General features: G+C 40.5%; 2 protein-coding genes and 1 non-coding gene across 6 annotated transcripts; 1 reads left to right on the forward strand and 2 right to left on the reverse strand.

The window, feature by feature from the left end:
- The first annotated feature begins 2,532 nt into the window (after positions 1 to 2,532).
- Positions 2,533 to 8,952, forward strand: vtnb (vitronectin b). 2 transcript variants are annotated; one of them, XM_085289360.1, is made up of 8 exons: positions 2,533 to 2,722; positions 4,334 to 4,450; positions 4,552 to 4,767; positions 5,289 to 5,428; positions 6,674 to 6,830; positions 8,001 to 8,159; positions 8,245 to 8,556; positions 8,663 to 8,952. In XM_085289360.1, the coding sequence occupies exons 1-8, from the start codon at positions 2,659 to 2,661 to the stop codon at positions 8,800 to 8,802; spliced, it is 1,305 nt and encodes a 434-aa protein (XP_085145486.1). In that variant the 5' UTR covers positions 2,533 to 2,658; the 3' UTR covers positions 8,803 to 8,952. The 2 variants fall into 2 exon arrangements, with proteins under 2 accessions (XP_085145486.1, XP_085145485.1); XM_085289359.1 differs by having other exon boundaries at positions 2,535 to 2,722; positions 8,242 to 8,556.
- A 1,007-nt stretch (positions 8,953 to 9,959) lies between these two features.
- trnat-agu (transfer RNA threonine (anticodon AGU)) lies at positions 9,960 to 10,033 on the reverse strand. The gene has a single exon. It is a non-coding gene; the product is annotated as a tRNA-Thr (tRNA).
- Positions 10,034 to 10,081: 48 nt separating this feature from the next.
- LOC146565925 (uncharacterized) lies at positions 10,082 to 12,976 on the reverse strand. 3 transcript variants are annotated; one of them, XM_085287972.1, is made up of 6 exons: positions 12,959 to 12,976; positions 12,723 to 12,829; positions 12,012 to 12,230; positions 11,789 to 11,930; positions 11,456 to 11,631; positions 10,082 to 11,367 (listed from the first exon to the last, which is right to left on the reverse strand). In XM_085287972.1, the coding sequence occupies exons 3-6, from the start codon at positions 12,060 to 12,062 to the stop codon at positions 10,834 to 10,836; spliced, it is 903 nt and encodes a 300-aa protein (XP_085144098.1). In that variant the 5' UTR covers positions 12,063 to 12,230; positions 12,723 to 12,829; positions 12,959 to 12,976; the 3' UTR covers positions 10,082 to 10,833. The 3 variants fall into 3 exon arrangements, with proteins under 3 accessions (XP_085144098.1, XP_085144099.1, XP_085144097.1); XM_085287973.1 differs by lacking the exons at positions 12,723 to 12,829; positions 12,959 to 12,976 and having other exon boundaries at positions 12,113 to 12,317; XM_085287971.1 differs by lacking the exons at positions 12,723 to 12,829; positions 12,959 to 12,976 and having other exon boundaries at positions 12,012 to 12,317.
- Between the last annotated feature and the right edge of the window lie 133 nt (positions 12,977 to 13,109).

Genomic DNA, 13,109 nt, shown 5'->3' on the forward strand with positions numbered 1-13,109 from the left:
GCACTGCATTTTGATGTTATAGTGCCAGTACAATAATAATCAAGTCATATAATGTTAATTTGTTTTTCTGCACAGACCAGAGAACATTTCTACACCTGCTCTCATTACAGTCATGGTTTAAACATCACTAAAAGAAGAATCTGGACCATTATTATATGAGGGCAGCATCCACTTACATTTAAGGAGGGCTATATAAATATGATCTGTTTTATGTTTGATCAGTGTAGAACTCACAATTCAATATTGTTGTGACTGAGTGCTTTTTAAGGGGACTTTGCATCCTGTATATAAACACCATTCCCATCTTTTGGCATATTAGCAACAATAGGAGCGTACAGAGGTACCTTCCACTTTAAGCTCCCGTGAAACAACTCTGTGCATTTACTTGTTTAGTTATTTTTGAAACATTATCTTTTATATCAATGTCACAACTAAAGTTATTACCTTGAGTTTCATTGTTTTATTTGTCCTGCTGTTAATTTCAGGGGTTCTGCCAGATGTGTGCATTTCAGTAGATTATACTTTTACAACAATCAGCCAGAAAATTCAGGATGATGCTTCTGAGTCTTTAACATACTGCATGCTGTCCTTACTTCTGTCTCTACTGGCACTTGACAAGTTTGAATAAATAATAAATAGTAAATGGTCATCGAGGCAGACAAAAGCATTTTTTATAGTGACAGCATGCAGGGTTTAGCAATAAGTCAAATTTGTCAAAAAGGAAGTTCTGTGTCTCCGCAGGAGCCCATTTTAGGTCCAATCTTCTTCTTCTTCTACATATAATTATTCTCCTTATAGTCTCTGTTATGTTTAAAATTTTATGCTGATCACACACAGATATATCGGCCTCGTAGATCATCTGACCCTCCGCGGTACACTGAGCTCTCTGAATGGCTGCCTTTGCAAAGTGTTTTTCATGCTTTTATTTCCTCACACCGAGATTACTGCAACAGGCTGTTTATTTGCCTGAGCCAAATAAATCTATTGAATGACTGCAGACTGCCAGGATTTTAACTAGACCAAAGAGATGGCATCGTATCACTCCTGTTTAGGCATGTTTACATGTTCTCCCAGAATGTTTTTTAATTGATTTTAAGAGTTCACCTCTTATTAGAATGTGCAGCACGTACCTTTAAATCCGCAGGCAGAGGTCTTTTATTTGTTCTAGGTGTCCAGCTAAAACCTAAAGAGGACAGAGCATTTGCAACAAGGTGCCTGAGGAAATCCGATCTGTTGCAGTCAGCCACTTCCTTTAAGTCGTGTCTTAAAGCGTCCTTTTTTTTAAAGGCTTTCAATGATTTTAAGTTTTACATTTACTTACAGTTACTTTTTTAGTCCCTACATTTGTTACTTTTGCTTTTTTTATTTTTAAGTCTGCACTATGTGTCTTATTTTACCTTCCTTCTAAATTCCTAAACCTAGATTTTTTTGTCATGATAAACTCCGGGAGGTTGTTTTCTGTCAGACTGGCTGCAGGCTTTTCAATCAGGCTCATGGAGTTGCACTACATCAGAGGAAGTAGAAAAGTCAGCAAGCAGTCCAACACTTTGCTGCTAGATCCCGAAATAGATCTTTGTGGATTAGGTTCGGCACACTTTCTGTGGTTTTTCGGATTTGCTTAGTGATCTTGTTAATTGGACTCAAGAGCAACATAAGAACTGCCAGTGATAAAAGCTGCACTGATAATCAAAGTCCACACATGGACTGTTTTTGCTGCACTGCATGAAGGATGAGTACATTCCTAAATGCCGTGGATTTCCTTATTGTTTGGGCAGTTTAAATATTGACCTAAATTACCAACTTTCTTCAGCTGCGACTTTGTTCGTTTTAAACCTTAAAGAAAAAACTTTTTTAAAACTCCTTTCAAATCCTTTAATGTTTAACAAATACCCGGAAACTTCAAGGCTAGCGATAAGGACGCATTAATATTGCTCTAATCTGTCTGCAAGCTGACTGACTTGTTCCGTGGTGTTGAATTTAGTCATCAACTCCCATCTTTTGGTCATAATCCAAACTGGAAAGGAGGGAATCCACAGGTTTCACCTGCATTTTTTCTTCTTCCCAGGGCTTAATTGGGGAGAAAAAGTCATTGTCTGTGTTTAAGGATCAATAGAGAAAAAAGACAGGCCTAATGTTACAATGTTTGAGCTTAGATATTATCCTAAATTTGCCTGGAAATTAAAAATACAGTGCACACACTTACTTTATGACTCAAGAGACACCTTCAGTTTTTAGCTGAGTTTGTAATTCTGTGTTTTAACCATTTTCATATTGAGAAGCATCCAGATAAACCTATGATTAATAACATTTTCATAAAGTAAATTAAAGTTATTATAAAATTATACTGGGTGATAGGTTTACTAAATAACATCAAATTAAAGCCATAAAGTGTTCATGTTTCTGGTCTGTAGCATGTTTCTAGGACAGATGGGACAGAGATCAGCTTAATGATTATCAGAGTATTGACCAGTCAGGACAGCAGAAGCCTGGGGGGGTCAACAGCCTCTGAAAAATATCTATTGATCAGCTGCACACAGTACTAAACCCCAAAGTGGGGCACCCAGCTCAAACCCAGCTAGTGGTTTAGGTTAGTAAGCAGGATTTTAGAATAGTACACCTTCAGAGTTTTAGTTTGGGGGATTTTTGCTGTGAGCCGACATGAAGCCAGCGGTAGTTCTGCTGGGCCTCGTCCTGTTGTTGGACACCGCCTTTGCTGCAGAAGGTAAAACTTTAACATTTTTGATGTGCAGTTTGTATTATTGTTGATAGCAGTTGTAATTATTAGACATGATAGATCATATTTTTAAGTTTCGTATAATGTCTTGACTTTGATGTGTAGCTACTGATGTATGAAACAAAATGTACTATATTGTCAGAAACATTTGCTCATTGCCTTCACACATATATGAACTTGAGAGACATCCCATTCCTAATCCATGTGGTTTATTATGATGTCGCTCCACCCTCTGCAGCTATAATATCTTCAACTCTTCTGGGAAGGCTTTCCACAATGTTAGCAGTGTTTATGGGGATTTTTGAGCATTCTTCCACAAGCACATTTGTCAGGTTAGGCACTGATGTTGGATGACAGGCCAGTCGAGTTCTTCCACACCAAGCTCGCACATCCATGTCTTTATGGATCTTGCTTTGTGCACTGGCGCGCAGTCATGTTGGAACAGAAAGGGACCATCCTGAAGCATGAAAATGTCCAAAATGTCTTAGTGAGCTGAAGCCTTAAGAGTTACTTCGACTGGAACTAAGGAGCTGAGCACAACGCCTGAAAAACAACCGTCACACCATAATCCCCTCTCCACCAAACTTTACACTTGACACAATGCAGACACATACCGTTCTCCAGCAACCACCAAACCCAGACTCGTCCACCAGAATGAGAAGGATGATTCTTCACTTCGGAGAACACGTCTCCACTTCTCTAGATCGAGTGGGGGCGTGGTTTAAACTATGTTTGGTGATGTAAGGCTTGGATGCAGCTGCCATGCAAGATGGGACATACTTTTGGCAGTATAGTGTATATTAGTAGTTTATCCTGGTGTTTTCTTAGAGGTTTGTTTTATTGTTTTTAATTTCTAATTAAATCTTTTTATTCTTGGACTCTACTGAAAATGCTTTGAATGACTCAGTTTTAAAATATCCTTCTTTATCTCAGACTTCCAGTTTATCCCCTCTCTGAAACATGCTCCTCTCCCTTTATTTAATTCATCTTTCTTCCAATTGGCTGCCTTATGCATACAGAATGTTTGAACGGGAGGTGAATCGAGCTTTTGTACTATAAGCCAGAGCTGTGTGACATCACACAGAGCCAAGAGTGAAAAAATGGTAGAAATAGAGCAGCCTGAGCTTGCAGGGACGATATATAGCATCCATTATTCCACACCATAATCAATGAAAGAATCCCTGTCATAGGCTGATAGGTGGGAACATGTTTTTAGTAACTGTAACTCGTGTTTTACACACTTTCCCCTTTAAATATCTAAATGAATTGATTTCAATGACTCTTTGAACCCAAAACACAATTTTGTTGCTTCCCTCTTATTCGTGTCCCAATTCTTCAAATTCAGTTCACCTTGGTAAATAACTGTAAATATTTCAAACGTTGACAATGTGAAATATTTTATTTAGTGATGAATTAGGAAGAATCTAATCCTAACTTTATATCCTATCTTTCTGATAATGCATCTGGATTGTTTTACAGCTGGTGTGTTTAAACGAGTAAAGGGTCTGATTACTTCTGGTTTCACTGATTATTGAATGGTAAACTCAGACCAGGTCTACACGCTGCATGATATCTCACACTAAAACTACTTTCCCACAGAGTCCTGTGCAGGTCGCTGCGGCTCCTTCAGCCCACAGAGCAAATGTCAGTGTGACTCCATGTGTGTGTATTATGGAAGCTGCTGTGGGGACTTTTACACCATCTGCCCCAGAAAAGGTCAGTGCTGTGCTGTGTGACAGTTTCACTAAAGAGTCAGCTTGAATTTTCTTCTCCTTTGAAACGTCACCATCTGACAAAACCTCATGTTCTACCTTCAGTTTCTCGAGGCGATGTCTTTGAGGAACCACTGGAAGAGACGAGCCCGAGCACAGCAACTTTTATGCCAACCTCAGACACGGTTATACCGACTGTCACACCCAATGTTACACAGGCGCCCACACTACTACCGGTGGATCCTGATGCCATGCCCTGCAGTGGGCGGGCATTTGATGCTTTTCTGCAGCTGAAAAATGGATCAATCTACGCTTTTAGAGGTAATCCTGATCACATAACAGGACAGTTTACTTCTACTTCTACTTTTACTTTTGTTACTTTGTTGCCATTGTGTAATGTCTCTCTTTTTAATTTCCTTAATTATTCAGCAATGCTGTTTTTTCCAATACAGAGAGGAGAAAGTTATAATCAGAAGATGCAGAATTGATACAGTGCCTAAAAGTGTAAATTATGGTAAAAACTAATGTTAATAGCTTAAAAGATCCAAACATTAAAGAAAAGGAGGGAAAGCCTTTTCAATTTCATCCAAAATTAAAATAAAAATGATAACAATTGTTTGAGGAAAGTAAATGCTAAAGGAGCTTTTGCTCAATGAAAACAGAATGTGTTTCTTTAAAAAGTAAACGATAAATGGGTACATATTTGCAGTCATTTTGAACACAGACCCAAAATCAGACTTGAGTACCCATTCGTGGAAACTTTGTGGATTATCCTGCTGCAAGATTTGAAACTCTTTGAATGCTGATGTAAACACTGATCCAGAGCCTGCTCTTCCTCGTAGGTGTATATTTCTTTGAGCTGGATGATAAGTCCATCCTTCCTGGTTACCCCAAACTCATCGAGGACGTTTGGGGAATCAGTGGACCCATCAGTGCTGCATTCACACGCATCAACTGCCAGGGGAAATCCTACATCTTTAAGGTATAAGCTGCCATATTTCTTTGTGATGAGGTACACAAAAGGCTCCACCTCACATAAATGTGTGTTTTTTTTGGTGGTGTGCATGTGTTTTCAGGTTTAATTGAGCTACATTTATTGTTTATTCTTTTAAGCCTCTGAAAATTCAAAATGAGTGCCTACAGTTGTAAAAGCCATTGTTTTAAACCGTTTCTCTGTAACTGCGAAATACTCAAACAGTGACTCTGTTGCGTGCAATAATTCAGATCAAATACACTATCCAACATTATGGCAGAAATAATGCTCTTCAGCCCCACACTGGCATGAGTGTTGCTAGAAAATGGTGTCGCTTCATTACTCATAATATTGATCTGTTTCCTTATTGATTCGGTTATTTGTACAGTGCATATGAAGAAGAATTGTGCATTTTTTTCTTGCTATACCCTGCCAGTGGTCTTCAGCTGGATAAAATGGAGTAACCTTACAAAAAAAACATAAGAAACGTGGAGAACGTTCTTCTCAACTAACTAACAAAAGTTGTTAATTATGCAAAGTATTAGCAGTATTTTATATTAGGGATGAGCTCTGGGCCTCTTCTTGTTTGCAGGGGGATGCACACTGACAGATGAGGTCAGGCAGGCGTCTCTATGGACTCTATGCAGATGAGATTGTGATCTATAGTGAGAGTAGAGAGCAGGTGGCGGTATGAAGACGAATTAAAGTCAGTAGAAGCAAGATGAAATATGTGTGTGAATGAGAGGAGATTTAAGCGCCTGGGGTCAACAATCAAAAGTAAAAGACGGTGCACAATAGAGGTGAAGAAGAGACAGGGTGGAGTGGGTGGAGATGAGTGTCAGGGGTGATTTGTGACTGAAGTGTAGCAGCATGAGAAAGAGGGAATGTTTACAAGATGGACCTGCTGTGATATATGGTTTGGAGGCAATGGTGAAATAAGTATATCAGAGACAGTTGGAGAGGCAAGGCTGAGTTGGTTTGGACATGTGCGGCGGGGGGAAAGTGGAAGATGGTGAAGATGGAGCTTTAAGGCACCAAATTACTGGATGTAGTGATAGAGGACGTGCAGATGATTGGTGGGACAGAGGATTGACTGAGATGTTTGCAGCGACCCCTAAAAAGAAGAAGAAGATGATGATTAGGAATGTTTCAGACTTCAAACCTTCTTTAGGGAGAGTAGTCTGTTGCCCTCATTAACACTCCCTCGCAGCGGTATCCTCAAACTTCAATGCTCTGGGCTCCATTTTCTCTCAGGGGAACCAGTACTGGAGATTTGATGGTGACGTCCTGGATGAGGACTATCCACGGCTTATTTCAAACGGCTTTGATGGCATACCAGATGAGATCGATGCTGCGTTTGCCATACCAGCACCAAGTCACCGTGGCAAGGAGAAGGCCTACTTCTTCAAAGGTATTTGTACTAATGGGTGATAATGTTTTTTATCATATACATATACTGTACTTGTGTACAGCAGGGGTTTCTAAGTGTTGCTCGTGATCTGATAAAACTAAGGAAGATGACTTTGCATGTGAATATATAATGGCTTTTACAAGAATAGGGAAGTAGCACCCTATCACACAAAACAAGCAAATTAATAAACAAAGTTGTTTTCATGTTTTTTGGGGGTTTTTTGCTTCATTTTGTTAATAATTAGTTAAGGAGCTGAATACGTACTTACTTATATTGTAAATATTTGACATTTTTAGGAAATGTTTAACCCACCACATTTATCTGAAAGTCAAGTTATTTTGTCTTTACTTGATAAAGTTACCCTTAAAGTTATGCCACTTGTTTTGCACATATTCAACTCTGTATATTTTATATATTTTATTATTATTATTATTATTATTATTATTATTATTATTATTATTATTATTATTATTTATTTTTTTAATTTTTTTTTAACTATTTAATTTGTAAAAATGTGCATACACACACACACCACACACACACACACACGTAGGAAAATATTTAGTATACACATCCAGAAATGCATACACTATTATATATTGTACATATATTTATTAGTTTCAGGTTGGCCATTCTTGTATTTTGCTCGTTTGTGTTGTTGTGTTTGCACATCTCTGTTGCTTGTGGGGCTCGCACACAAGAATTTCACTCGCATGTGCTGTGCCAGTGTGCCTGCACATGTGATGTGACAATAAAAGTGATTTGATTTAACTTTACCCTTAAAGTGATGACTTCAAACAGAGCACTGCTATATTCGTTTATTATTTTAATGCAGTGTCTTCACTTGTAACATTTGGTGCTTTTCCTTCTACACTTCACCTCTAAAGCAAAATTTCCTTGCATCATCATTTCACGGCAAGTTGTAAAGATGAGCAAGTTATAAAGAGCAGTCTGATGACACCCAGTGGAGCACAGAGGTTAAAGTTTTCAGAAAAAGCAGTTAGAGGCAAAGCAAAGAGTTAGAGTTACAGAATCTGATGGAAGCAAATGCAGATGGCAAGGTTTTATCTGCATTTGTATATCATTAAAAATGTATCGGCAACTCCACAGCCTCATTGTTTCTCTCTCATCGAGTAAAATCCTGAAATCTGATTTTTCTCTTTTCTTCAGGGGACCGGTATTATCAATATGAGTTCAAGCACCAGCCTTCCCACGAGGAGTGCATCCAGATGAGCAGGTCCTCCCCTTCTGTGCTGTTCACACAATACACAGACCTCTTCTGCGATAACGCATGGGAGGATCTCTTCACTGAGCTCTTTGGAGGATCCTGTAAGGACCTTGGTCTCTTTATGCTTGTCTGTTTCAGATTTTTTCTTTCTTATTCTCCATCTGCATGACTTTTGTATTTTAGCAGTTACCAGTTCCCAAACAGGCCCTTGGTTCATCAGCAGGGATTGGCGGGGTATTAGGCCCGTTATAGATGCTGCCATAGTGGGACGAGTCTACACCACTCCCAAACCAACTTCACCTCCGACCGCAAAGAAGTGGAAGAGTCGGAGGAAGAGGCCCAGTAAGAGGCGTGGACAGCGAAGAAGGCAGAGTCGCCACGATGACTTTTGGTTCTATGATTTGTTCGACCTCGGTGATTACAGTGACAGCTCTGAAGAGAGCATCATGCAGGAGTACCAAAGCACCCCCGTTCAAAATGTGTACTTCTTCAAGAAGGGTAAATCAGCCTGAAAAAAAATGAGTCAAAATCCTTCCAAAAACAGCTCTTTATTCTTCCTTAACACCTTTTGGTTTGTGTGTTTCCTTTTTGTTTTTAATATCAGATAAGTACTACAGAGTGGATCTGCAGACAAAACGCGTGGATGCCACTTACCCTCCCTATCCTCGATCTATCGCAAAGTACTGGCTGGGCTGCAAGCATGAAGCTGCTGCACCTGATGCATCAAGGGCAGAAAAAAGATAAATACTTGTCTTGACTATTACAATATGGGGCTAATGATGACAAAACCTTTGACCCTTGCATGTAGTTCAGGATAGACACCTCTCCAATGGCCTCTTAGGTGGATACACTGAAATTATTCAAAATTAATAAACTTTACATTTCAGTGCTTGAGTGCTTTGATATTTTTGACCACATGGCAGAGATTACACACACACACATCTAATGTGATCTGTAGCCATGCATCATGCCTACATGCCCAAACTCAACACCGAGCCTTTATCAGCGTTATCAGTGGGAGAAATGTTTCACCACTCATCCATCTTAGCTTACAGCAGATTTGCTCAATCTTTTAAAGACTACAGTTTCATACTGACCTAAAATAACACCATATATATATATATATATATATATATATATATATATATATATTTTTTTTTTTTTTAAATAACTTCAAGTTTTAATAAAGTTATGCAAATAGCCACTCATTTACAGAGTTAGGGAATGGCTGCTATCACAGCATTAGAAGATGGTGAAAGATTTACTTAGTTCAGTTGCGGTTCCTTTTACACATAAATTAGGGCAGATGTAATGTTTATAAGCTTAGGGAAACCTGCAGACTGAAGAGGTCACTTTCCTCCCCCTGAAAATGCTGTATCTAGTGGGACTGAATCAAGCTTTTGGGGTAGCCTGACCTGGTTTTTACAAATGCAACATACAACTGAATATGCGCGCACACATACAGGCCTCTGTTCAGTGAATTCATGAGTATCCCTACAAGAGGCTGCCGTAATCCTGTGCTGACCTCTTCAGGTGGAAAAAAAAAAAAAGCAGCGCCCTCTGTTGGGCAATAGGCCGGTACAAGGGAAAATATATCAAAAATAAATACAATAAGAAGCTGTGTTACAACTTTGAAAAGGCATTAGGAAATTTGTATTAAGGTTTAAGTAATTTATAAACCACTACAGATGTTTTTAACATAACCTGATATTATCGAACTGTTGCATCAGTGGGGAAAAAAAAAAAAAAAAAAAAAAAAAAAAAAAAAAAAAAAAAAAACCAAATACACACTATTTTGAGGTTTTTTAAAAATGAATAAAAATCTGATTTGCGTCAGTGTCGCAACATTTAATGTTACGGGAGTGTTTAAAAGTTTACTTTAATCAAAACAGAAAACAAAAAGGCACCGCTGGGATTCGAACCCAGGATCTCCTGTTTACTAGACAGGCGCTTTAACCAACTAAGCCACGGCGCCACGTGATTCCTGACCTCAAGAAGAGTTTATGAATGATAACACACAGCCTGAGAGACTTGTTCAGGACACATTTATTAGTAAAAAAAAAATACTATTAACAATGTTATGTACATAACGTAATATGCATTTTATTTACATTACAGATCTCCACGGCCTGCCATGAAAATCGTGAAATATACCCCCCCCCAAAAAAAAATAAAAATAAAAATAAAAATAAAAAAAAGGCGATCTGGTCATTCGTGTCCCATTTCCCCGTCACAGCAGTTGGCATACCTTGTAACATATCTGGTACAGAGTTTCAGTTGGAAACAAGTGCGTCTCATTTACTTTTTTTCAGGGACTCCGCTGAAGCCCACTCAGCAAGGACAGCTTTGAGTCAAGTGCTAAACGTTATCTTTGCAACCCCATCCAAAATATAAACAAACTATGTGCAAAAAGGACATGTGAAATCATCTGATGTGCATCATACTGGTGTTTCTTAAATAGATAACGAATAGCATAAGTCACAGTTACCACCTCCCCAAGGTAGACTCGGCACCTTTGTCCAAAAAAAAAAAAAAAAAAAAAAAAAAATTAGCGCAACACTTTGAAAGACCGCGACATCACCGAATGGGTGCACTAGTGGAGGCCACCACGGCAACTGGCGACACAGCGTAGACGTATGGGTGTGAGAACGGATACACTGATGTAGCAGACATCCTGCTGCAGGCTGGCTCGTAGCTGTTACACAAACGGACGTGTTGTTGGACGTGGACCCATTCATGTCGTAGTCTTCAATATGTTGCTCTCAGTTTTGTCAGTCATGCCAAAAGATAGTCAATCATTGAGCTGTCCAAGCTGGGCAGACTGGGGACCATCAGGTCCTGGAAGCACAGATCCGACAGGTCGGCCAGGGTCTCTATAGAGCTGGAGAGAGCCTGGAGGCCTTGCCGACTCTGGATGTCTTCCTTGTGGACAGGATGGCCACGTTCTGCTGGCTGTACCCCCCGTGCATTGAGAAAAGCTTCAAAGTCCTCTGGTAAATCCAACTCATCCAGCCCTTCGTATGGAAACACGTCTTGGCAGTAGCTGGTGAAGTCCTGGGATTGGTGGCAAAAGGTTTGGGGAACGTCTGGTGACTTGGTCTGGATGTCCAGGATTGACGAGAGCCTGGTGGACTGAGGTAGACTGGGCACCCGGTAGTCTGTTGGAGACGCAAGGCTGGGACTAGGAGGTGGAGGAGAAGCCACCTGAGGAGTGCACGGTGTCTTGTGCCTGACCTGTGAAGGTTTGGTGGCTCCTCGAGTTGATTTCTTAGTCTTGAAGAAGCGTGCGCGCCGATTTTGAAACCAAACCTGAAGAAAATTGAGAATTACATGAAACTCTTAGTCAACAAAACAAGTGTACGTTGTCTAAGTTAGCCTTAGGTCGCACGTGTCCTACCTGAATTTTAGGCTCCGGTAGTCCAGTTAGAGTGGCCAGGGTTTTCCTCCCATTGATATCCGGGTAGGGTGTAGCAGAGAAGGCCCTCTCCAGCTGGCTCAGCTGCGCCTTGCTGAATATTGTGCGCTTTCGGCGGCACTTTGTCTTCGAGTTGATAGTGTATGGAACATGGTGCACTTTAGAGGGAGGGCAAAACGTTTTGTTAAAACTGACAATTACATTTTAAATGCAGAAATTAATTTGCAGAGTCAACAGCCCACAGATTTATACAGATGTTTGTCCTCAAACTATATCACATTTTAAATGTGCAAATATAAATACATGTCCACCTACCCGTGCTGGAGAGCTGTGCCGACCCGTTGTTGTTGCTGTCAGTCAGTGCATCAGGCCATAACTGCTCCGAGAAAAACGTGATGATCTCAGAAACATTACCGCTGGTAAAATCCATCCCGCACGCTGTGTCCGAAGCACGCAGCTAAAAGGGGAAATAAGTTTCCGTGAGTGAGTCCCAGACACTTCTCCAGTGAGCAGGCATGATGTCAGAGGGATTTTATACCCGAGTTCTGCAGACACAACACGACCCCCTGCGTGGCATCCTCTTGCACATCACAGACGCTATCGGGCTTTGCGAACGCGTGGCTTTGATGTGCTGCTCACCTGTTAATGGCTGTCTGGATAATAGGTGTCTGTTTGATCCCCTATGGCCCGTTAATGGGCCCCGTTTAGACCAGAGACAGCTTGTCTTCAGCTACGGACAACGAGATGCTCCAGAAACCTTAAAATGGAAAGATGAATCAAAGACATCCGCAGGTGAAGAAATAAACTTATCGTGGGCGCGTTTTCTTTCATTTTAAGATCATTTTCGAAGCAAGACACTCTGATTTTATGGCAACTGTTTTGGCCTGAAATTATAAACACATGTGTTACTAATCAACAGCGTGGAGGGGGGCAAATTAAAATGATTGGAAACACCTTGAAGCGCCAGAACGGCTGCTCTGATCCGGGTCTAGTTTTGTTTTTAATAGTGCCCGTAATAATGATATTCATGAACGTATACAGTGTAAGGCATCCGCACTACGAGGAGCGAAGCGACACCGGCACTGTTTTACTGATTTGAAGCTCCAGTCTGCGGCACATCCTCTACCGCGCGCCGCCTCCTGGTGCGCATGAAAGCGCGCAGTGGAAGCGTATTGGAGAAGTTGTGGGAGTGACGCTTCTGTCAGCTACAATGTGTGAAGGTGACAAATCAGGCAACTTCTTTTCCCACCCCTTTCTTCGTTGTCGGTTGTGTTTCCACCGAACGAGACATCAAAACACCGGATCACTCGTAGTCCTTTTCAGCCAGTTCCCAGGCGAGTGCCAGACTCGCAGCTCCTTCACAAACAGACAGAAACGGGCTGCATGTATTAAATTACAACACGTCCACTGATTTTGCTTATAAGCAGATTTTTTGAATGCTACAATATATTTTGTAGAGGCTGCATGAAATAAAAATTAGCCTACTTGAACTGAGACGGCGGCCTTGTTGAGTGGGTCAAATTAGCTGTGAAGTACTCTACGTTCACCTTCTCTCCAGAGAACAATGCGCCATTTAAAAAGATCATAAGCCAAGCTCACGTGATTTGATTAAATGCAATAACATAACAGATGCAGT

This window comes from Mchenga conophoros, linkage group LG10, assembly GCF_057382185.1.
Source record: "Mchenga conophoros isolate Kocher_MC1m ecotype Shallow Benthic linkage group LG10, M_conophoros_male_GT1.1, whole genome shotgun sequence".
Taxonomy (NCBI): domain Eukaryota; kingdom Metazoa; phylum Chordata; class Actinopteri; order Cichliformes; family Cichlidae; genus Mchenga; species Mchenga conophoros.

Coding starts and splice junctions, on each gene's coding strand:
- LOC146565925 (XM_085287972.1), bottom strand. CDS start 12,062: ATGTGCAAGAGGATGCCACGCAGGGGGTCGTGTTGTGTCTGCAGAACT. Junction 11,632..11,788: donor GGCACAGCTCTCCAGCACGG/GTAGGTGGACAT, acceptor CTCCCTCTAAAG/TGCACCATGTTCCATACACT. Junction 11,368..11,455: donor TACCGGAGCCTAAAATTCAG/GTAGGACACGTG, acceptor AATTTTCTTCAG/GTTTGGTTTCAAAATCGGCG.
- vtnb (XM_085289359.1), top strand. CDS start 2,659: ATGAAGCCAGCGGTAGTTCTGCTGGGCCTCGTCCTGTTGTTGGACACC. Junction 5,429..6,673: donor GGAAATCCTACATCTTTAAG/GTATAAGCTGCC, acceptor ATTTTCTCTCAG/GGGAACCAGTACTGGAGATT. Junction 6,831..8,000: donor GAAGGCCTACTTCTTCAAAG/GTATTTGTACTA, acceptor TCTTTTCTTCAG/GGGACCGGTATTATCAATAT.